Source organism: Cupressus sempervirens, chromosome 5, assembly GCF_028749045.1.
Source record: "Cupressus sempervirens isolate cs-2001-9-10 chromosome 5, ASM2874904v1, whole genome shotgun sequence".
In the NCBI taxonomy this organism is placed as follows: Eukaryota; Viridiplantae; Streptophyta; class Pinopsida; order Cupressales; family Cupressaceae; genus Cupressus; species Cupressus sempervirens.
In genome coordinates, this window is record NC_143122.1 from 256296046 (window position 1) to 256321130 (window position 25085).

The 25085-nt window shown below is 31.9% G+C and overlaps 1 protein-coding gene across 2 annotated transcripts; it reads right to left on the reverse strand.

Annotated features, from left to right (window-relative positions):
- Positions 1-18110: 18110 nt before the first annotated feature.
- LOC149555509 (uncharacterized) lies at positions 18111-22291 on the reverse strand. Of its 2 annotated transcripts, none has more exons than XM_089829579.1 (3): positions 21425-22291; positions 21255-21307; positions 18111-18756 (listed from the first exon to the last, which is right to left on the reverse strand). In XM_089829579.1, the coding sequence occupies exons 1-3, from the start codon at positions 21513-21515 to the stop codon at positions 18532-18534; spliced, it is 369 nt and encodes a 122-aa protein (XP_089685705.1). In that variant the 5' UTR covers positions 21516-22291; the 3' UTR covers positions 18111-18531. The 2 variants fall into 2 exon arrangements, with proteins under 2 accessions (XP_089685705.1, XP_089685706.1); XM_089829580.1 differs by having other exon boundaries at positions 18111-18753; positions 21425-22279.
- Between the last annotated feature and the right edge of the window lie 2794 nt (positions 22292-25085).

Here is a 25085-nt window from a genome sequence, read left to right on the forward strand (position 1 = left end):
ACCACAATTTTAAGCCACACAAATATTTGTTCAAGAGAAGACTGAAAATATTTAAATAAAATGTCATCTAAATCACAATCTACTTGCCTAATTAATTTTCAATTTTGACACGGCATTTTGTTGTTGAAGGAGGACCAATGAATTTGGTAGGCGTTAGCATATGATCATACGACTTTTCCCCTATTTGGAAAAATACAGAGCAAATGACAAAATGTGAGTATGGATGTGACACTCTTTCTTTGCATATATGACTTCCCTGTTTCCTTCACCTTAACTACTAGAAGGGATTTCTTCATTATTCACTTCTTGTTAAAACATATAAACATATCTTATTGTTTGTTGTCTATTAAAGATGGGAAGAATTTTAGTGTCCAGAAATCATGGAAAGTAGTGCGCTTCCATATTGCAAAGTTGCATTCGCTGTCATCCAAATATTATGTTGCTTTACCTCTCCAGCTGCAATTGCATGCCCCCTCCTTGAAAGAAACATTCTCTTGGATTTGAAGAAAGTTGTTGTAGATAAAGATAACAGTCTAAGTTCTTGGTGCAACTACTACACTTGACAATCGTCTCCTGCATAGGCCACGTCTCTTGATTTAATTTGGGAGGATATGAAATAGAAGGTCACATAAATTCATCAATGTTTGACCTTGCAAAGTAATCAAACCCACAAACTTGCTCCTCCATAGAGCAAACCATGAAAAACTTCATTCCTTCCTTCAACTCCTGTGTGTATTTTGTATTATAATTAATATTATGTATGCTCTTGTGTGGATCTTTTTCCGAAAATATGGAAAGGAATTTACCCTGCAGCATGAGAGAATACAAATATTCCGAAAATATTGTATATGTTAAAAAAGAAATTCTTAAAAACAATAGAAATAATCAAAGTAGTCTAATATTTAAAAATAATAATAATAAAAATGGGCATCACCTATCTTAATAATTAATTATTAAAATAAAATTATTAATATATTTAATCAAAGCTAAGTTGAGGATCTCGAATTTAGCTCTTCAATGGGTAAACCCACACTAAGAATTTGTTAAAATCGATATCATGATTGATTTAATCTTTTACTTTTTATTAAGATCGAGATGTTTCAATTGTTCCAAAGCCAATTTCTTCTTTTCAATTCATTCGACTGTGTTCTAAAGCCTTCATTCTAGATTCGATTTACGTTATGATGATTTTTGACTTCGTGGCTCTCCCATTTCTTCAAAAGACAGGAACTCGGGCTCATCAAGAGCTCTTGTTAAATACAGATGCTCTAGAACATATTGAATTTGATTGCAAATGACATGAATATACCTTGGAGATGTCCAACCAGGCACTAAATAAATTCCAAATGAATTGGCACCGATTGGAATGAATTTACCTGCCCAGTCATATCATTCTCAATCCACTCTTTGACGACATCATATATTCATGGGACAGACCCATTTTGATGCGGACGTTTCTTTTCATTATATATCTTTCTTTAATTTTTTTAAATGTTATTTATATATCCCTCCACCGTACTCGCAACTATAAATATAAATGAATATGAATACCGACTACTTTCATAACCCATGAGTTATTGCTGTATTTCGATTCCGGATGTGATTAAAAATGATTAAACTTGTTCCTCACAAGGATGCAACTTGTAAATCCACGTCACTGGTCTTCAAGCTTATCCGCTGAGCATGAGGCTATAAAGTCCTGCCTCCCCTGTTCTTGGGAATTCAAACCATTTTCACACGGTCTGCTTAAATGTGTGGAGGAGATATCAGCTCTCAGTTTCTGATTCAGATCTTGATTTTTTCAATTCCCCATAACAGAGCAGCTGTCAAATTTAGACAATGGATTAATTCAACAAATATTTTATAACAATTCTATCGTGCATTAATTACAACTTTATCTTTTTCACATTTGTGCGAAGTTAATTAGATTTTTCCAAAAAAATAATCATTTTATCTTCCACCTCACACAACTTTTTTTTGTGGAAAAAAATGAGTGTCTAATCAAAATTAATTATCACAATTTTTTTTCTTACCAAGTTCAAATATAGAGTTAAATGTTTTTTATTTCTTATTTTAAATATATTTATTACTAGTTTTACATTGATGTTGATTTTTGACAATTGTAAAATGTTATTTCTTTAATTTTACATTATGTTTTATTAGCTACTATTTTACAATTTTACTCTAATTTTTTTAATACCATTTTACAAATTGTAAAACTAATACTACCCCTCAAACTTACTAGGTGTTTTGATAGTTTGAATTAAGTAATTAACAATTTATTTATTTATAATTAAATATTTCAACTTATAATTAAATTGGTAGAAATGAGTAGTTCATTCATATAATATAATTTTTATTGTTATTTATATTTCTTAAAATAATATAATTATTAATATTTTTAAAATTCCCTTCAACTTTGTCTATAATTCTACCTTTACTTGTCATTATAGTAACATATCATTCTCTCTTTTAACTCTCTCTACATATCCTTCCTTTCAATCTATAAATTTCTATTTATTTTTCAATTATTGGTAAGAACTTTGATGCATTGTGTCTCTTGTTTTTTGTTGTTGTTATATGAAGCTTAATTAGACTCAAAAGGTTAATTTTTTTCCTTCACATCGATCGTCCTCATCTTTTTCTACAGGTATTTCAGGCCAATGTCCCCATGCTAGGGGTCAAGGGGCAATGCCCCTTGCGGCATCCTAGGATTAGCAGCTCTAGACGCACTTCTTGTTGCGATATAGGATGGGGTTAAGGGGCAAGGCTCTTGAAGCAAGAACTGAATATACTATTGTAAAAGGTATTAGGAGTTATTTTTTTTATTGGCCATAATCTTCTATTCCTAATTTTCTAAGCAGCAAAAAGCTCATATAAAATGGTTTAGGTTCAGGGAGCTTATGATGTATGATGATCTGGTAGCTTTGTGTGGCGGTATTGAGTTGCAAAGGATTGCAAATTGTAATCAGGTTGTACTCACTCGATAATAAGAATATTCGACTCATTGGTGGATGTAGCCCAAGAATTGGGTGAACCACATTAAATCTTTGTGTCTTGTGTTCTCTTTTGTGTGCTTTATTATTTTTTGATATTGGTTATATTTGCATGTAATCCTTATTTTTATCTCTTTAATCCTCACACTTTCCACTAAAAACATTAGCCTTCAACAAACATGCAAGAAATCTAATAATTTGTCATTGATGGATTCTTACCCAGTTTTCCTAAAAGCATCATAGCAATAAGGGACCAAATGAAGAACACATTAGTAACATACATATATATTCTTTTTCAACCTTAACTTCTACTGAAATTAATTGGAGTTGCAATTTACTTGCTAATTTCTTTTGGTTTGGTAAATATCATTGATCTTCTTTCATATAGAACATGTAATGGTCTTTCTTGAAATATTTCAAGAGAACATAATTTAAAATACATAATTTACAATATATAATTAAACTATTTCTCATGTCTCTTTGTCCATCTCTTCCTAAACTTCTTCAATCATTCTATTAGGCATGCCTTCCATTACAACAAATTTCCATTGATCTGACTTTCAAGATATCTTTCATGTTAAATTAAAAGATTATATGTAGTATTATCGATTTGGTATTAAGTCACGGGTTTAATCAATTGTTGATTTACAAAATTACGTAACCCAATTTTTTTATCATACTTAAAAATCACAATTCTTCAAAACAGTTATTTCTTTTCAATAATAATCAAGATACCAAACATTGTAAAACAAGATAAACTCTTACAAATAAATTATGTTTAACAAAATATATCATGAATATTGACCATGTTATCATTTGATAACAATAAATTTTGTGTAAAACTATAGATTAGAAAAGCAAAAAATAAATTGTAAGATTTAAACAATTATCATAGGATGTACATAGTCTTCAATCCTTTTTTAAAAAAAAATCCACCACCAAAGATAGCAAAGTTCTATGAACAATTTCAAAGAAAAAATCTTTTAATTCAACACAATTCAAGTAGTATTTGAGTACATAAAACCTCTAGCTAATGAATGCAATATATAGAAAAGAACTTAGAGGAAAGAAATAATAGATTCTTAAGACTATGGCCACCAAAACTTATATAACTTAATATACCTTCATGATAAATCAATACATCTATGAAAGAAAATATAATTCACAAACATCTTTGACCACACCACTTCATGTGCAATCTCTTATAAAAATGATGCTCCAATATGTGAAAACTAACATAAAGGACCCACTTGATAATGGACTAGATGCTCTACACTCCCTTGTAGTGCCTGCCCCTAGTTCACATTTTGTTTTAATTGCCAAACTCTTTTAGACCAATTTTATGCATGATGCTTAGTAGCATTACTCTTAGATTATCAGATATTGTTTTACATTCAGTTGATTATATGATGAGATTACTTGATACTTTATACTTCATGTATGTATGATGATTATCACAGTGTTTGCAGTTATTGATGATGATTAGCTAGATGGTTATTGTACGTGTTTTCTTATGGATACTTACCCCATACTTGCATGTGTATGGTGTGCGTGTTTATTTTCTTTATGTATAGCGTTTCTGATATGGTTAAGGAAGGGAGTCATAGTCACTTGCTAATCGGGATCTACACGATGCACCACTTCCTGCCATTGCTTGTTTAGCTTAGAATATTGTGTCTGTACATGCGTGGATTTTATGCAGATTGTAGGTATCAGGTATCGACTTCCCTGAATTGCCAGGATGAGCGTACCCTATCGCATTATCTCAATGGTAAGAGAGGGGAGATAAATTCTTAAGTCCAAATCCCATACCTTTAAGCCATTTGTCCTAATTGAAAATTAGGACAAGTATCTGAGTCAGTACCCTCCGAATGTGTCGAATGACATTAATTCGTGATTATAACCATTTTGTTTGATTTAGTATGTGTTTTTCTATGATGGGTTTTCGTATGTTGCTTTGAGTCTTTGGTGTAATTTCTATTAATTAAATCTAATTAAAAGATTAATTAATGAGTTAATTTAATGAAAATTATTATGAAATTTTAATATTTAATTATATTTAATTAATTGAGAAATTAATTAAATAAAAACAATTAAAATTGGAGATAAAAGTTCAAAGATAAATTTAGAACGTAATAATATTTGTTTAATTTAATAATAAAATATTTAGAGTTCATTTTTAAATAAATGCTAAATATTATTATTAATTGAATTAATAAATATTTTATCAATTAAGTTTCTAAAATAATTTAAAAAGTGAAAATATAATTATTCAATAAAAGATTCTAGTTCGCATGACTTATGCATAAGATTAAATAAAATAAATTTATTAAAAGATAAAATAAGTGAAAATTATAATGTTATAAAGTACACATGAGATTAAAAGTAATAAATTAATTAAAATCGAAGTCAAGTGGAAAATTAAATAAAGTAATTTTTTATAATTCATAAATGTGCATGTAAAAGATTAATGTAAGATAAAAACAAAGATTAATAAAAGCTAATTTTAGAGTTGAGTCTTGTTAGCACAGAGTCTCTCGAGTGAACTCATAGTTAGTTTCCCGATTTAAGGAAAGAGAACTCCTTATTAACAATTGAAGGTTCATTTTGATGACATGAATTTTCGGACACGAGTTTTAGACATGAATTTTGGAGACATGAATTTCAAGAGAGGAATTTGGGTGTGAGCTTTGACGAAATTCTGGGAACAAATTTGGAAGCGAACTTTCCTACAATTTTTGGGTGGTTGCATATTAGCATCAAGATCAGGTAGGGTCTTGTGTTTTAACCACTAATTGATTCATGAAATTCAATATGTTATGTCTACTTCGTGCTTGTAGGAAATTGTTTTTTTTCTCAGATCTTGATGCATGAATCTTGTGCTAAATGATTTCATTTGTAAATCTAGTTTGAAAAACTATTTAGGAAAACCTCATTCTTCAACTGAAAAAAAATTAGAATTAAATCGAGTTTAGGGTTTGAATTAAAACGAAATTGAAAAATTTAAATTTGGAAAGGGTTTAAATTTTGGAGATGAAAATCCTAGATTGAAAATTGATTAGTTCATCTTAATTTTCCTATTAGATTACAATTGCAATCACTTTAATATATATATATATATATATATATATATATATATATATCTATATATATATATATATATATATATATATATATATATATATATATATATATATATATATATATATATATAATTACATATATTTATCATTGAAGATTTATTTTATTTAAATTTTATAATTGATAAAATTTAATAAAATACATTTAATTAAAATTGATTATATATATATATAAGAGAAAGCGTGGATTTTTAAACAAGATTTAAAAATAATAATATATATATATATATATATATCATTTATGAAATTGAAGAAAAACATTATATAAAGTTTTTAAATAAATTTTAAAAAATATATATAAATAACTTTACTCCACTCCACTTACCTATTTCCATTGGTGGGCACATGTGATTACCTGCCATAACCGCAAGCAACAATAATGTCACCGCACGACTTTTTTAATGGGTGCCGAAAGTTTAATTAAAAACTTTATTAAGTTTTGTTTTTTAATTAAAAACTTTATCAACTTGCAAACAGCAATATGAAAATCGCTTTAAAACGTATTTAAATGAAAACTTTATTACATGCCCCTTTTTAATATAATATAAGTTGGAATTCGCTTTTTTTGGGTTATGTGATAAAAGTTTTGTTTAATATTATAAATTTTGTATTTAATTTTTAATTTAATAAAGAACTTAACATAGTTTTCTTTTAAGAGTTTTAGAATTGTATTACGTTTAATTTAGTAAAATTTTAATTTAAGTTAGTTTGAGTTAATTAAAAGATTTGTTTTTTTTAAGATCCCATTTATATATTTATTAATATAGGTATATGGTAAAATATTAATATTTGATAAATGATTTACAAGAATTATTATTAATACATAGTTATAAACGATTAATTGAATGGATATTATATCTCTATTATTTATTAATAAAATATTAGTTATTTTATTAAATAATTTCAAAATAAGTTATTAAAGGAGACAATGATAATTAATTAAAAAGTATTAATTAATTATTATCAAAATATTTTTGGGAGTAAAATTGAATATTGTAAATTAATAATATTTAATTAGAACACTTAATTAAGTTATTATTAAAATAAACTGGAATCGTAAGTTGTGCAATAATATGAATATGTTATATAATTATTAATTAAATATGATTTAATTAAGATTAATTAATAATGAAGGACATTTAATTTAAGTTCTAAATGTATTTAATTTTAATAGTGGCATGTTGTGATGGTTAAGTTGTTGTGTTGTTATCCTTGCCATCCAGGTTCAAATCTCATGGGGATGAGGTCCCCCGTTTGTGACCTCACTGGTTCATAGCTCCAAGTCAAAGCGTTGGTGGTACCGGTGGGCATGTCGCGCCAGCGCTACCGGTCACGTTAAAAAGTTTACCAGGCGCATTTTAAAAAATAAAAAATAAATAAATAAAAATTTATTAATATTGATTTTAATAAAATTATAGGCTTATATTTCTAAGATCAATAAACATTATAATTTGAATAAATAATTACTTTTGATTATTTTGAAAGAATTGACTTAAAAGCGAATAGAGGTTATTGTGCAATCTATAGGTATGTAAGAATGGGTTAAATTATAAGGGTAGTTCTGAAAATCTTATTTACTTGAAAACACACGTTGAACTAGAACTTTGCCTTTAACTCAATTGTATGTTTTCAAATCAAAACCAATTGTGAGACTATGATATTTTCTATATATTGTTTATGCTTTGAGTGTTATGGGGTTGGTTTAGCGTTGACCAGTCTTAGGTTGTTGCCAGAGGCTTGGAGGTTATGTGTATGTGATGTTATGATGATTTTTTCTCGATCTCTCTAAACCCAACCATGGCAATGTGTTGATATGCTCTATGATGTTTGTATTTACTAGTTGTTATTGCTTTCCAGTCTTCTTGTGTGAAGCTGAGGTGTATGTTTATGTGATACCTGACTTAACCATTTTTGAGTCATCAATCAGTTATATTTGATTTGTCTTCTAGTCGCTTGAGAGGACTGAGATGCTTTGGATGATTTGTTCTTGATGATGTCATGTTGTGACATGTTTGACTTGACCATTCTGAAGTCTCCGATCAGTATTGTGATTTATTATTGGGATACTTTCTGGTTGCTCATTGGAGAACCATTGGACATTGTGATTTATCATTGATGCCTTCAGTTGCTGATAGAGAACTGTTGTGATCATTATGATTATTATTTGATGCTTTCCAATTGCTCGTGGAGAATTGATGTGATTATTGTGATTTATCTTTGATGCTTTCCAGTCACTTGTATAGGGCTGAGGTGATTTCGTGTTTTGTGATTTCATGAGCCTAGGGTAGGTTATCTATGTGTAGTGTCGGGAAGTGGCTTGCAATGGGGGCCGGGGCCCTAAGTGGCTGACAGGGTAACTCATTGTAAGTTGTTTTAATAAGTGATAACATTTACACTAAATGAGAGTAAAATGAACCTAACAAGACTAATTGTATGTTCTCTCCCATGCCTTGAGTGCTAGTACAGACTAGGATGGGGTAGAGAGAACGCTTGGTTACGACCTTGCATTCTGTAGTATGCCTTGTCAATATGAGAGGATACTAGTGGCCGCAAGGATCACTAGGGACTCGAGATTCCTAAGGGATTGCTCAGGTAACTTCTATGTGACTTTTGTGATGACACTTTTCCACTTGCAAGGTAGATTCCTACGTGTGTCTTTGTGGTGCCTCTAGGTCTAGATGTTGATCTATGTGTTGGAACCCTTGAGTTAGTATACTTTTAGGATTTCCTAGACTTAGAGAGTACTTGTGATTATGTGATTTGATATCTTGTTTAGGACTTGAGACTATCTCCTCAGCATGGTGGGAGTGGACCATTTAGGTTCCACGTAGTCGGGTGGTAGTGCTTTTACTCTTACCATTGAGATCCGTCTGTAGTCATCGTGGTTGGAGCTTCTTGGTATGCTTGTTTATCATATTTAGATGATGTTGTATACTTATGCTTTATTCTAGTATGTTAGATTTTTTTATGCATATGTTGTAGCATGTTTTAGGTGTGATATCCCTATTACTATAGTGGCGACGATCTTATCGGTGACTTGGGATGTTATGTGTGGGGGATGGCTAGGGCCCACGATGGTCTAATGATGCTATTGATGGTTGGGAGGAACCACGCACTTAGATTAGTTGTGTTTTATGATAGATGGATAGTTGTATTTCATGTTGGATGTTTATATCTTTTATGATGGATGGATGTATCATGTATAGTATATGTTTTCATTTATTTTACTGTACTTTGTATCATGGATTCTCGGAGGATGATGTATCTTTATTTCTACTTATGTATTTTCTTTTAGCCTTTCATACCCTGTGACATGTACAGTGGATGATTGAGCATTCTGAATTAATTTGCCAAGAGGCATTCAGAACAAATGTATATTAGATGGACATTGGACTTTATAATTATTCTTTCATGTGGATGTGGTAGTTGTTAAACTTAGATTAATTAAATTTAAATGTGACTCAACGTCATGGGATCCTTAAGGAATGTAACCTGTTATGTATGTTTACAATTGATTGTATGTTATTGCTTCCGCTACTATTGTGTTGATGTGTACGTTTACTTTATTACTTTAAAAAAAAAATGTTTGACAAACTTAGTAAAACTTTAGGTTAATTCTTTTGGATCCCTTGGCGGGGCGTTACATCCCTTAGCACCCAGGAATGGTAAAGTGTTGCTAATGAGCTTCGAGTGCCACCACCATACGCAACCCTCTTAAAATGAAATTAAAACTACCTTTCCAATTCAATTAGACAATAATAATCATTGTCAACTACATGGATATCCAAGTGTCCATTCTAAGAAAGTTGGAGATGTAACATTATACATTAAATTTAAAAATTAAGCTATCATTTAATATCATCATGTTTCCACAATCCATTAGAATTCTTTTATGTGTTTCTCATCCTGATGTTGGATCACAAAGTGTGATCTGAAATGTTGATGCTAAAAATTCATACACAATCCAAGCCAAAAACACATAAAAGAATTAAGCTATCATGTTATAATAATAGAAGGAATTAGAATCCTATGGTGAGACCTTTAGTGGATGTAAGAAATGTTGGCTCACTTTTTATTTAAGAAAGACAATCATTACATAGATTATGCAAGATTACTAAATAAAATAACTAACACGTTAACTTAGATAAGAGAGCTAGATTGATGATTGTGATAAAGATTTACAAATTGAATATGAGTTTTGGTATTACTTACCTATAAGTGATGTTGTAGAACATTACTAATGTCATGTTGATTCTATTATTCACTATCCAAAACTTGATTCACTTCGTTTGATGGATGTATTAGCACACAATCTTATATTTTATTATGGTTCAATCTCTATCACTTTCAGTTCAATCTTAAGTAATATAAACTTTAATTAATGTGGTGAACTAGTCCATGATATACATGAATGATGAAACATAATGTCCCTCATTGGACCAACTTTCCTTCATCTAATCAATAGCTAAATGCACTAAGATGGTATTTCAGAACATTATTAGGGAGATTATAAATCAATTGTGAGAATCTTAACTTCCATGGCAATGTAGATTAATGAAAATAAAAATATTGAAGACAATATTTACTACCATCCATGTGGATTATATGTATATGTGATTCCTTGTTCTTAGAAAATAATGTGTTCAAAAGAATTGGAAAAATCCTTAATGATGTAAATGCAAGTATTCAATTTATGGCTACATTTTATATAATAGTAGAAACACTAATTAAGTGGAGGTACTACCTATAATTGAAAGAAATAGTCTTAATTATAGACCATTAAGTGTTACGATTTATCAATAGCTAAGGGTGAGTTGAATTAGTGACAAATGAAATTTATTGGATGAATATAAAAAGTTGCAAACGTGTGCTCAAGCGTAGAGATAAGAATTCAAATAGAGAAACTGATGCACTAAGTTGGAAGTGTGCTTTGATGAGAGAAATACACATAAGACTCATAAGATCTTGAGGCACAACATTAGAAATATGTATGAGATAAGGAATTTCCTATAGCTTTGAAGGTGCAAACAGAGCATAAGTAGCTAGAGAGAATAAGATGAATAGAGTAATCATTAAAGATGGAATCTTATTAAGTAGCATGTAAATATACATATTGAAGGGGTCAATGTATAAAATCCTTAAAAGGGGAAGTGTGGCGAGAGATTATTTGGTCACTTCAAGGTTTAGAAAAGACCATGGTACATCTAAATGAGAGATAGTTTTGTCCATACATTATGGAAGATGTCAAGAAATTTGTATAACAAGGTCAAGTTTGTTCGTTAATCGAAGGGATAAGCAAAATTATGCAAGTTTATTAATTATTGTTGGTCCTTGATAGGCAATGTGAACAACTATGTATAAGTTCTTGGAGTTCCAAGGACCTATAATGCACAAGACTAGAATTTTCTAGCACTCGATTAGTTTCAAAGATAGTATTGTTGTGTTGCATAACCTATTGGAAAACTAGTGAAGCCACCTAAGTGGTTTATTCTTTAAACAGGTGGTGTGGCTTTACAAGTTTCGCCTAACCATTGTCACACTTTTGAAAGATACTATGGAATAAGCTAGATAAGTAGTAAATTAACTTAAATATTGTTTAAGATGGATTGACAAATATTATATGGTTAATAAGATCCTTGGAAACCTATCTTGATACTTAATAAAAGACAAGTTAACACTTTTAGCCTTTGGTCTTAGTACAATCTATGTTCACACAACAATTTAATTAATTAAAGTATTGGTAAATGCCCAATTTCAAGCATCTATGGAAAGATAAGGGACTTTTAGAGTTGTGTGACATGTTGAAAGAATAGAGGAGTGGCACATAAGGGGGAGAGCTTATTGAGTAAATAAAAAAGGTTCTTCAGAAAGCACAAAAGTAGTTGGAGAAGAATAATATCCAATATAAAGAGTCCAACACATTTTTATATTTCCTATTTCAAAACTTTGGGAGGCCTTAACTTTTGTAGTTGGTTTGAGAATGACAAAACGTTTAAAATGTTGAATATCTTGTGACGTGGTCTATCAAGCTATTTGTTATTGACACTTTCTAACTATTTAGGATCCTCTATTAAAGATTTCAAGATTGAGTTCATAAATTTTCTTTAGAATAAAAAATAGAAAATTCAATGTCTTCCAATCCTGTAACAAAATTTAGTGACATGCTTATCTAGCCCGTCCAAAGCTTTTCATAAAGTTAAGTAAAAATCAATGCTCATATGTAATATTACTATAAGTAGGAGGCTTATGTAAATGCGAGGTAGAGACACCATTTTCTTAATAGGTCATAGTCCTTACAACGTCTAATCATAACAACATCATTGTCCATATAATAGTGGCATATGGTAGATGCTTGCATACAATCTTTTTTAATTTTGGGTGAGTCCTTTATGCACTTATATAATCAATATAGTCCTCCTACCTTGGTGAATAATGTTAACTGCTACATCAAACATTGGGTTGTTCACATTGAATGACTATCTACCCATGCATTCACTTGCTCCTTTCATGCCTCTCTCCTTTATCTTATATCATGATTCTTCCATCCTTTTGGATATTCAGTAAGCTTAGGAAACTTTGAAAGGGACTTTAATATTGGGGAAGGTATGCATAACACATGTACAACAAATATACCAACATATTTTTTTTGCATGTACTAAGCAAGTATTCATTCTTCCAACCTTTTGAGAGTGTAGCCATGTTCTTCAAACTTGCATATCTTCGTGAGAGGTCATCCCAGCTCCCTCCTTTTAGTTAGTCTTATTCTACCAACAATTGGAACATCCTACCATTAGTCTCATCTCTCTTAAACCCACTATATATTGTATTCTTCTTTGAAATGACATTTTCCCTTTTTCTAATGCTATCTCAAATTGTACCTAATATAGAGGCCTAATAATATATGTACATTGTTCTAGCATTGCCTATCACAATACCCATTTTTGAGTAATTCAACAAATTCTATTAATTTTTAAAATTATTTTATAATTTTTGATCACTTAATAAATTTTAAAAATGTGTTTAACTATTTATCGATCTACTTTATATTTGACCTTTTTTCTAAACTCAATCTTACTCTCCTAAAGTTTCTTGCATATTTTCACTTAACGAGGCTTTCTATCATTTTACACTAAAATGTATTTAACAATTAAATATATATTTTTATCTCTACCCCAATCTCATGATTAGATTTTTTTCCCACCATCTCACAACTACTTCAAGTTCATCTCAACTATTGATCTCTCATCCAATTTTTAGTGTCAAACATATAAGATGTCCATTCACAAACCATTTTCAAGGGGCCTCAATCTAAAATGTATTAGCACACTACTGCTATGGATAAATGCATCTGAATATTTACTTAAAACAACAAATCTTAAAGCACAACTATCTTTATGATGAAATTAGAATCGCTTGGTGAATATTTTATTTTGTTTAATTTGCACTTTACAATTCTCACTCCTTCATAGATGATAGTTAAGATGTGAAGTATTTTATTTTTGTTCCACTTTTTTTTAACTAACCTTTATAATTCATTTTGAGCTTGCACATGTAATGTGCTGAGAATTTATAATTACTATGTTTAATCCAATTAACATGTTTGATCCATCCACCTTGTAAACTTAGAATCATGTTTGTAGATTAGTTTAAGATACGAGATAACTTCAAAAAACTTAATTCTCCCATATAAATTAAACATTTTTATCTTAATCTTGTAGTACTCATTATAAATAGGATTTATCAAAGAATATTAAAAAGCGAATCTAACATTTTTATGGGAAAAAACTTAGAATATTGGTATAAATCCATTTAGCTTTTGAATTAATTTTAGAAAGCCACAAATTAGTTATTCATACATACTTCAACATAAAAGGAAGAAAAAAACTATACAAACATTGAAAATATTTAGTTATTCAAACCTTGGTTTCTAAAATTGACTTTTTGATTTCTTAAGTTTAGAGGACCAAGATCTCATTTTGCACACTTCAACACAAAAGGGAGAAAAAAACTATACAAACTTTGAAGATATTTATATCTAGAATTATAGAATTATTGATATCAAGAGTTATTTACAAAGGTAGGACATGTTTCAAAACCAAGATCTACTTATACATTCTATAATACAAATAAAAATGAGTGATACAAACCATGAATATATTCATATTGATAGTTATTGATCAAGTTTCTTCTTTGGATTTAAAATATATTTCATGGGTCTTTGTTCAAAGTTGATGTGATTTTCACCATCAATAGTTCCAACAACCCTACATTTTAGAGAATCCTAGCACACTTCATAGTTGTCTTAGATATTCAAGTAACCAAAGGTCAACAATAATTTTATGGTCAAAGGATCCACACTTGATCAAGTTTCTTCTTAGGATGTAAAACATATTTTATGGTTCTTTGTTCAAAGTTGATGTTGTGATTTTCACCATCAATAGGTCCCACAACCCTACATTTTAGAGAATCCTAGCACACTTCATAGTTGTCTTAGATATTCAAGTAACCAAAGGTCAACGCTAATTTTATGGTCAAATGATCCACACCTACTACAAAGTACTAGAAAAGATCAACCCTAGTTTTAGGGTTGGAGGATTGACATCTAATGAACGAATTGACACTTACTAGTACTAGGACAAGAGAAATCCTAGTTTACAATTAACGAATTAACACCTATAACAAGTACTAGAAAAGCTAAGGTACTAAGGCACACCATATGTATGAAACATCATGACAACCTAGAAAATTATGAACATGGATAACATCTGACTTGGGATTGCTAGAGAAACAATCAACTTGCAAATTCATGAGGACCTGAAAGGGAAGGTGGATCTTTAAAAGCTCATAGACCCCCTTATGTTAATCATGAGTGACTTTAACAAGAAAGATAACATCAATGAACTCAACAATGCTAAGAACAATATGATGGACAACTTCAGGTCCATTAATGGTTGTTCCACCATGCTTGTTAAGATAAAGGAAAGAATGAATCTATTAAAAGGAAAGAAGCCAACTAAGGAGGGGGCGAGCGTTGATTCCAAGCAATATGTGAACCTCGTTGTCTTCTATGGTCTGGAAGCTAAAGTGTTGGATCTTACCAATAAAGTGGAGCCACTCAGGCTACTTTGTAGGGCAAAGCTAACCAGAGCTACCATATCCTGAAGGTTTCCAATGAAAACCTCAAGGCACTAATTAGCAGGCTAGAAGGCAGTGGTATGGAAAAGGTGATGATCATTGGAGAAGAAGGTGGTGCTGGAGTTGAGATTGAAGGCTCGGTGAAAAGTACAAGAGCCAACAAGAAGAAGAAAGCCTTCGAGTACAAAAAACAAGCTCACTAAGATCAAAGAGGTTTCTAGGAAGATGGACATGACGGAGGAGGAGGCTGTAAATCTCCTTATGAATATGGATTAATGTTCTCCTAGTTCTATTTGTTTATGTTTTGTTGTTTCAGGATGTCCTTTTGTTGATGGCCTTTTTTGCTGGACTTTTTGTTCATTGTCCTTTTGTTATTTTGTTTTATTCTATTTTGTTATGGATCTCCATACTATTCCCAAAGATGTATCCAAAAAACATATGGATCAGATGACTTAATGTTGGACATTGTATCCAAAATATCATCAACCATAAAGAGAAAGAGAGTACGCCAAATGATGAGACTCTTGTCAGGATGATACTCAAGATCTGGCACATAAGGCAATGCATTGTGCTGACTAAGATATCTGACAACAAGTTGACTCCATTCCTGATAGTTGTCTGGGGTCAAAGAAATCAAATCTGCCTCTTCCATGATGGACCAATCAATATAACCTCCAAAGAATAAGAATAATGAATCAAAGAACCCCCCCTAATGTATGATTTAGGCACTTGATAGCCACTTGCCAATTTAGGGCCTATTTTTGAAAGCAGTATTTCTGTCTACAAAACTTATAATATGATTACATATCTAAAAAGTAGAAAAAAAAAATGCAATTTCAAAAAAAATAAAACCTGATTTGGAGTCTTGATGAGCTTGTACTAAGCATTTTAAGTGGCAAAAATTGAGATTTTGGAATTGCAAAAAAATTTAGGAACAGAGATCTCAAAACACCTACACCAATGTGTAGATCACGAAATTCTACTCCAAAACAAAACAAAAAATTGCTTGCAAAAAAGAGTCCGTATGAGGAAGATATCACTATTTGAAAATCATTGCTGCTGTTATTTTTTTCGAATTGTCGTCGTGCCTCCAAAAATCAAATGGCTCTAGATTTTTCCTCAGATGTCCAATTTGGATAAAACAAAATCTGATTTGGAGGTTTTTAGACCTTCTAAATATGATGCAAATATCTGATTTGCACTAGCAAGCTTTAATCTTCACCTGCAAAAAATCTCTCCTATGGCCCTATGGCCGAAACAAATTCGGAAAATAATGCAAGTCCGAAAAAAAATAGTAGAGATGCAGATGAAAAAAAATGTAGATCTAAAAATTAAATGTACAAATATGAAATGATCATATCAATTTTGCAAATTGGTTTTTTGGGTGTCGATTTACAAAAAAAATATCTCACAATCGACTTTGGCCTAGGGTAGGCAACTTTATAGCCAATTTTCACCGAATTAGCATTCCGAACACAATGGCGAGGTTAGATCTAGCTCTAGACACTCAATTTCTACAGTACTCCGAATTCAGGCTAAGGTGCTAAAGCAACAATGGTCTCGAATGGCTATGTGATGAGAAAATTTCTAAGAGCTCTGATACTATGTAAGAATTTGATATAGCTTTGATATCATGTAAGAATTTGCCTAAGGGCAAAATTCACCCAAGAACTAAGAACTCAAACACAAGTACAACTGTAGACAAAAACTGGATATGATAAATTAATCAGAATATGTCCTCATACATTGCTCTATATTGTATATGATGTACAAACACACTAAGAGTGCTTGTATATAAAAGCCTCTCAAGAAGCACCTAGAATGTCTCTAGAAACAACCAGGAGATAATATAAGCATTGGCAACTAAGCACACACTTTATCCAACATTCTAGATGAGTGAATAAGAATGAAAAGATTGTAGACACCATGTGCTTAATTAGTGTGCTAACTCTTGTGTTGTAAACACCATGTGCATGAAAGAGGTGCAGACTCTTGTGTTGTCAACATGACAACTCACAAGAGTACACATACTCCTAGGTGGCTAATAAATAAATAATAAAAAATATGCATTGACCTAACTAAACTTAAGTAAGTGTAAATAGTAAATACATATTTACACCAACAATTTTTATTAAGTATCTTTTCTAATATGTAAAGGATTTTAAAAACCTTCAAAACTTGTTTTTCTTTTCAAAAATTTATTGATTTATATAAACTAAAATAGGGACCCTTACTACAGAAACTAAAAAGAAATTCCGAAGTCAATTTTCCTATACATTCAAGTCAATAGTTCAAGTCAATAGAACACAATTGCGGTCATTCAAATATAATTTGAAAACCTTAGAAGATTAAGAAATTCTTTTCAAATCAGATGAAGATAAAGATCTTGTGAATGGTGACCATTTTCCCACACATTAAAGCCAGAAGGATAGAATTCCTCGCATTCAATTAAATTTGGAGAACTTCGAAAAGACAAAACAACATTAAATAAACAAATGAATTTACCTTGCTAACTTATTTCAACGTGAACTTAAAAGTACGTTTTAATGGCCATTTTCAACATGAACTTAACCCTAATCACTTGCAGCAAATCATGTTCAAAAATCCACGTGAAGACAAATTTTGTAAGGGACCTACAACAAATACAGAGGAAGATATTTCAAATGCATTTCTCTGGAGCGCTAAGAACTATGTTATTAAGACAATCTGGTCAAAATGCCGTATTTGCCACCCGAGGATGCCTGAAATTACCACATTAATGCTTTCTGTGTAAAAACAAAACAAAGTTGTATAGTATTATCTACATAAATGCACCCATAAACCAGTACGAGAAACAATATGCCATTAAAATGCATCTTTAGGAGCTATGTAATTAATAGGCAATCTGGTTTTAAATGTCGTATTTGCCACCTGGGGATGCCTGAAATTACCACATGAATGCTTTCTGTGCAAAGACAACCCAAACTTGTATTATCTACATAAATTCCCCAATAAAATAGTATCGTATTTAATGGGAGAATCCTGCTGCAATAGTAGCTTTCATAACGGAAGAGTAGGGATTAATCATTAAACTGTTTCCAACTTTCCAGAGACAAAGGAGAACATTTAAATTTTTTATATAGGAGAACATTCAAACTTTTTATATACCAACGAAGCCTGCAATCTCCAGTGGTAATCTATCATGCATTTCTTGTAATAGCAAGAAAAATTGCATTCAAAAGGTTGAAAGGCATAATCTCTGTAAAATTGTGCAAGAACTACTACGGTATAGGGCGGGAAATTGGAGGAGTCCTGAAAATCCTATAGTGCACAGGTTCCTTGCTTGGTTTTGTTGTAACAGGTGGGGGATCTGAAACAGCATAATCTCGGTGAATGGAATCTTCAGAAAGCGATGTAGAGACGGAAACATCACCATGGTCACCCCCATTCTCAAGGATGCCCCTTTTTTCCATGCGCGCCTCCTTCCTGGTGTCATATTCCTTCTGCTTTTATGCACGTGCAAACGAAAAGACAGAGTAGTAAATAAGCATGGAAATTTTTTATCCAACTCCAAATAATTTAAGAATTAGAAGCAGGGAAGACATACAAAAGAAGTGCCCCAAGGCTTCAGGATGTGGCCGAAAACCAAAAATATGAACAGGCAGGAAGATTTGAACAAGATTGAGCTTAAGGAAAGGGAATTCAAAATTTAAACAATAATTGAATAATCTCTATGAATCAAGCTTCAAGCTTCAAGCAAGAAACAAGATTGAGTTCAAGGAAAAGGAATTCAAATTCTAAAAACAATTGAATAATCTCTATGAGTAATCTCTATGAGGCTGAAGCAGCTTATGAGTACCCCAAAAAAAATTCAAAATTAATTAACAGTTGAATAATCTCTGAGACCAAAGCGGCCTATGGAACCCAAAATACACCTAACAACAGAGCACCAAGCCTTAAACAATTTGTAACTTCCTTTAGATATACCTTTCGATAGTGAATTTTAACAATAAGTTTACGGTTTACCTCAACATCTATGAAGCCATATAATCAGTACCTGACACGACAATTGTACTCTGATTTTCAATTTATTCCACAAATGATAAAGCATGTCTTTATAAGATGCTTTTAATATTGCTGCATAGACAACTCGATACATGCTAACCTTAATCTAGTGTAGGCTTACGAGTTGGGCACGGGCAAATACTAGGATTCCTTTTGGGTCCATTTGAAGGAAGTCCAGATTTACACTGAGGCTCCTCGATCAGGAAAAAAAATCATTTATCAATGGACTTCTCAATGTCAGGTATCCAGACACCCACAGAATCACATGCATAGTTTTCCGAAGGCTCGCAGAGACGGCCCTTTCTTTTGTTACATGAAGATTAGTTGCATCAAGATAAGATGCAAACGAAGGAAAGCAGTTTGAATAAGTTTAGGCAGTGCCTTTGGGAGTTATGCGAATTTTGCATATGATTGATTCTTTTTTTTAAAAAAGGTATAGAAGGGAAAAAGGGAAAAAACATTAAAAAGACTTTAGAAGGAGAAAAAAATTAAAATGACTGTAGGAGGGAAGCTATAGTAATTGTAGTTCAATTGATTAAATATGAATAATAGAGATAAAAATATATTCTTCAATTAGGTCAACCACCTACCTACCCAGGGTAAACTTTACCCTGACACTAGACAGTATGATTTAAGCGAGGTAAAACTTAAGAAATAAATCCAGGATTCTGTCCTGAGTAAATTTGGTGCAAGGGAGAGATATAAGGGATGAGTTTAGGATTGCATGTAAGATTGAATAAATTTGTTGCAAGGGAGAGATATAATATAAGGGATGAGTTCAGGATTGTATCTAAGATTGTAAGGATAAACTCCATAATATCATCTTAAGGAGGTAAGACATAAAAGGATAAATCTATGATTGTGCCGCAAGTGAATTTGGTGCAAGGGAAAGATATAATATAAGGGATGAGTTTGGACTTGGGATTGTGCCATTCTAACTCTGTTGGAATAGATGTCCCAATTAAAGAGGTATACTGGTGCAAGAGTTGCTGAAATAGAAATCACAATGGCAACTTTGCTGGAATGGATATTGCAACCAAAGAGTTATAAATGGTATAAATGGTGAAGGGAGATATGATATAAGGCATCACAATGGCAAATGGCAACTTTGCTCAATGGATATCGCAATAAAAAATAAAATGGTGCAAAGGAGATATAATATGAGTCCAGGATTGTCTTAGATCCTAAGATTGTAATTACGTGACTTTTCTGGAATAAATATTCCAGCCAAACAGGTATAGATTGCTGGATTAACATAAACATATGCTGTCATATTGAATAGCAAAATGAACTTGTCAAGATATAGGATCCTTAAAATACTTGAAAAAAGGAAGAAGTGGATAAAAATAACGATCTATAGTTTAACCACCCCTGTATATTAGCATCATATTATCTACAAGCTCTGACCTAATTATTATCTTAATTTAAATGACATAATACTTGCCTCGAAAAAGATCCAGTCATTCCTGTTATTTAGGGATAAATTAGTGCAAATTTCAACCCTTGTGGGGTAAGAAGGATTGCCCAAAAATTCAATCTAATCTGAACGATTTTAATGACTACAGAATTATCCGAAACGTAGAAAAGAGGGGAATTGGACGAACTTTAAATGGAAAAAAAGTGTAAATTCCTGAGAATATCTGTTAAAAAGATAGAAAAGGGAGTTGTTGAAATGTTTGCTCTGTTCTTTGTCTTTTGTTGTTTTTGTGTGTGTTGATGTGCATTGAATTAATGAATATTAAGGACTGGCATTCAAAAAAATCCAACATTCCAATAAAAACACTCACATCCATACCCAGAGAGACCATTTAATTCCCTTTGTTTAAGCCCCTATTCAGAACATCCAGAACTTAATGATAGATTTTTCCCAGCAATCGTCATGAAAACCTTGCAGCTATAAAAAATGCAAACATTGCAAGCAAATATTATTACTCATTACCATGATACCAGAGCCGCTAGCCAAATTCATGCTGTAAACAGGCTCTTGATCATCTGCGCAAACACAAAGTATTTCCATGAACACATATTTTCACAACAGCACGAAAACCTATAGAAAAACATCATAATCACGATCAAACCAAAAGAGAAAAAAAATTAAAAGGCGTTTACCATGAATATTAGGTTTTCCAGGAGGGTTGCGTGCAGCAAGTGACCCCATGAAGAATATTAACAGAAATGACAAAATACAGATGCACTTCATTCTGCGTCTATTTTTCCTTCCAGTTCATAATCCAATTTGGGGGTTTAGTAGAGAGCGTTATTGCCCTTAGGGATTGACATTGGTAACGTCCCCCTTCATTCATTGATACTACTGCCAATCTCTGCTGCAGGCATGGAAAGCCTGCAAAACCTGTCAAGAATCGCTGTGCTTCCATTTCTAGTAAACTATTTAGATTATGAGAAATCAATAAATGAGAAATAAATGCTCTCAGGGTTGCGTTCCGCGCTTTGCCGTGCATTTGGATTGTCTAATTAAATATATCCGAACACACGAACATCAAGACCTCATAGCCAGCACAATTTACAGAGCATTTACTTCTAGATGCTCAAGAAAGTAGGGCACGCCACCTGTTTGCGTATTTGTATTCGTGGGTAGTGAATTTGGCAGTCTTCTTCTTTGAAAAGTCAGAATTATTTTCTCCTCGATCGACTTACGCAGATTTTGTGGATCCCAGACAGACTGTTTCTATTTTAGGGTTTTGTTGTTTTACAGTGTGAAGGCAGTACGTGTATAAACCATTTTCTATAATTCTTTCACTGCCCGTAGATAATTATTGCCTGAACTTTCGTGTAGGAAAAAAACAGCACCATTTTCTATTCAAAGTTGGAAGTTCAGAGTAATAATTTCTCTCTGTCATTCTATACCTAGCTGGAGCTTAACAGAGTTTTAATGATTATTGTTTGAACTTTTTGGTAGCCAAAAATCAACACGCCTTTCTATGCAAAGGTAAAATCGACACACCTTTCTATGCAAAGGTTCAAGTAATAATTTTTGGAGGAACTTTGAGGTAAGGCTATATGTGTTTTAGCAATTGTCGTGTTTGAGGTAAGGTTATGTGTTTTCTCCAAACTAAAAGTAAAGTCTAAGTGGAGATATTAGAGAAATCATGGTTAATTTTACGTAATTTTAATTTCTTAAATCTTAAATTTATACATTTCTATAAAAAAATTGTTGGTTTTTTCTTTAGTACATAACTACTATTTTATCTTCCAAATAATAAAGAGAAATATTGGGAAATATCTCTAATATAGTTTTTGATAATTAAGCAACCAATAAGGAGGTTGCTCCTTCACAACTAGAAAGAAATTGAGAAGACAATCAACACAACAAGAGTAGTGTTGCACTGTAAGTAGAATAACTCAAGTCCATGTTTGACCAATTACAATTCAGGTGCCAAAAGGGGCACATTGTTGGAAATGTAATGACAAGCAAGTGACCGCGGGGGTGGGTGAATCAAGGACCACTTCAACTTTTCACACTTAGAATACTTCTTCTTTACTTCTTTAGATTATCTAATCTGCTTTCATGCATGAACATAAAACAATAAAGAAATCGATACCATTAACACTTTTACACAATATTTGATAACTCAGAAACCCTCCAAGTAGAAGGTAAAACTAGGGTGGGGATGAGACCCACAACGCTTCACTATTGCAGTAATAAAGTTGGCCTATTAGAGCTTACAATTGATCACTTCCGGTGATCTACTCTGTTAAGAGACTTAGCAAAGGACTGTTAGGTCCACCTGATTAGAGGATTTGACTGATGCACCTATTAGGATGAATCAACAGGTCGATCTCTACTTTGCAACTCTATTTACTAATGTAGATCCTTTGAATAATGTGATCACCTGACTATGATATATTAGTCTTTATTTTTCCCTTTATATTGCTTTGTAGCATGCTTACTCAATCTGCTCCATATTCACTTCTTGTCTTCAAATATTCATCTCTTACATATATTACTTCTTAGATAAATGAATTTGCTTTCCTTGTATATCCCTCAAACAAGAACTTCATACCAAGTCAGCTCACATAAGAGATAACTTAACAATAACCAGATTATACCTTCAAGTCGACCAAAAGTTGATGGTCAAGTCACACTGTACACTTAGGTGTCATGTTGATGCTTGAGCAGTACAGTGAGCTCGGGTGATACTTTGGCACTCGAGTAGCACTGGATGCTCACACTTTATCACTCGAATGACACTAGAGCATACTAACTTGAAATTGGTAGTTTGGTTCATATAGAGAGCTAGGCTAGAACTGTGAACTTGGTTTCCACTGATAACTCGATTTATACTATGAGCTCGGTTAACACAGTATATCCTTCATATACTCAGGCTACACTAAAATCTATTGTCTGATGGAAAACTTGGTTGTAGTATTAACTGACCTTCCTGGATAACTTAAGTGGTTTGTCACTAATTGACAATATGTCTTTTCATAGGGTCAACAATCTCCCCCTTTGGCATTAGTGACCAAAACACTTATCATGAGTAGTTCTATTAGAAAAAACTTCTTAATAAAAAAAACTTTATGTCAAAACTCCCCATTTCTAGAAGCTTGGTTCTGCAACTCGATTTGAACTAAAAACTCTATGGCTCAATCACAACTAATCTAAATTTGGATTTTTCAAAATTGTTTTTGTTTATCTGAATATCTGGTCATTTACTTCATATATATTTTCCTTTGTACATTTCCTCTACACTATACAATTCTCCTTTATGCATATTTTCCCCTTGTTTACATATTATATTTCCTTGCCTATTTTTGTTACAAATGCCATAAACATATCTTTACAAGGTTATACCAAAATGTGTGAGGAAATCATTATGCAGTTTCAAAATTAAACACATAGTTTAATCCCAATTTTCTTGCAATACCTTCAAGATGCATAGTTCAATCTAAAGTTCAGCTGATAACTCCATCATGAGATCTACAAGTGAGAAGTTTTTATCATGGACTAATGTATTTGCATGTGCGAGATGTTTATGCATCACATCCATGTGAAGAAGTGTCATACTCTAAATGGTTAATATTGTTGCCTTTATTCTAGCTTCTTCCCTCAATAATTTTGCCTGCAAATCTGTCAAAAATCTAATTTTTATAAAAGGATTGGAGCTAGAACTCAGGTCAAGTACTAACTAGCTAGCATTGTTCTTCAAGTCTTCATCAATCTTTGTCAATTTATCCTTTATTTCCTTGGTGAAAATTGAAGTGTCACATAATTTTGTAAATAAGGAAACAACATTATTTACAACTCCTTCTAGAGTACCAATAAGAGTGGACAAGTCCACTTGATCAATATCTATCTTATTTGCTACATTCTCCAAAACTTTATTTTTAAATTATCTTTCTGCCATATGCAGAAGTTTTTCATGGCCATCTATATCCTTATTGAATTTATGTACAAGATCAACTAATTGCTCAATAATGGGGGGCTTATCATTTACCTCAATTTGCATAATGTAAAATTTTCCTTGATGTCTTCAAGAACCTTTCCTCTGTCCCTTTTTACCTTCAATTTTCTCTGTTGTGTCATTTTTCTTCATAGATCACTTCAAATTTCTATCTGATCACTAGTGAGATTGGACTGATCACAACTTGGAATCACAATATCAATACCAAGGTCTATCTCATCAAAGATCTTTTCCTTTTCCTTTGGCACTAGGAGAAACTATGATCTCTTTACCTTTATTATCTTCATCCATCTTCTCTTCTCCACTCGGTTGACTCTTGGATTCTTCTATATTTTCTTTGTCAACCT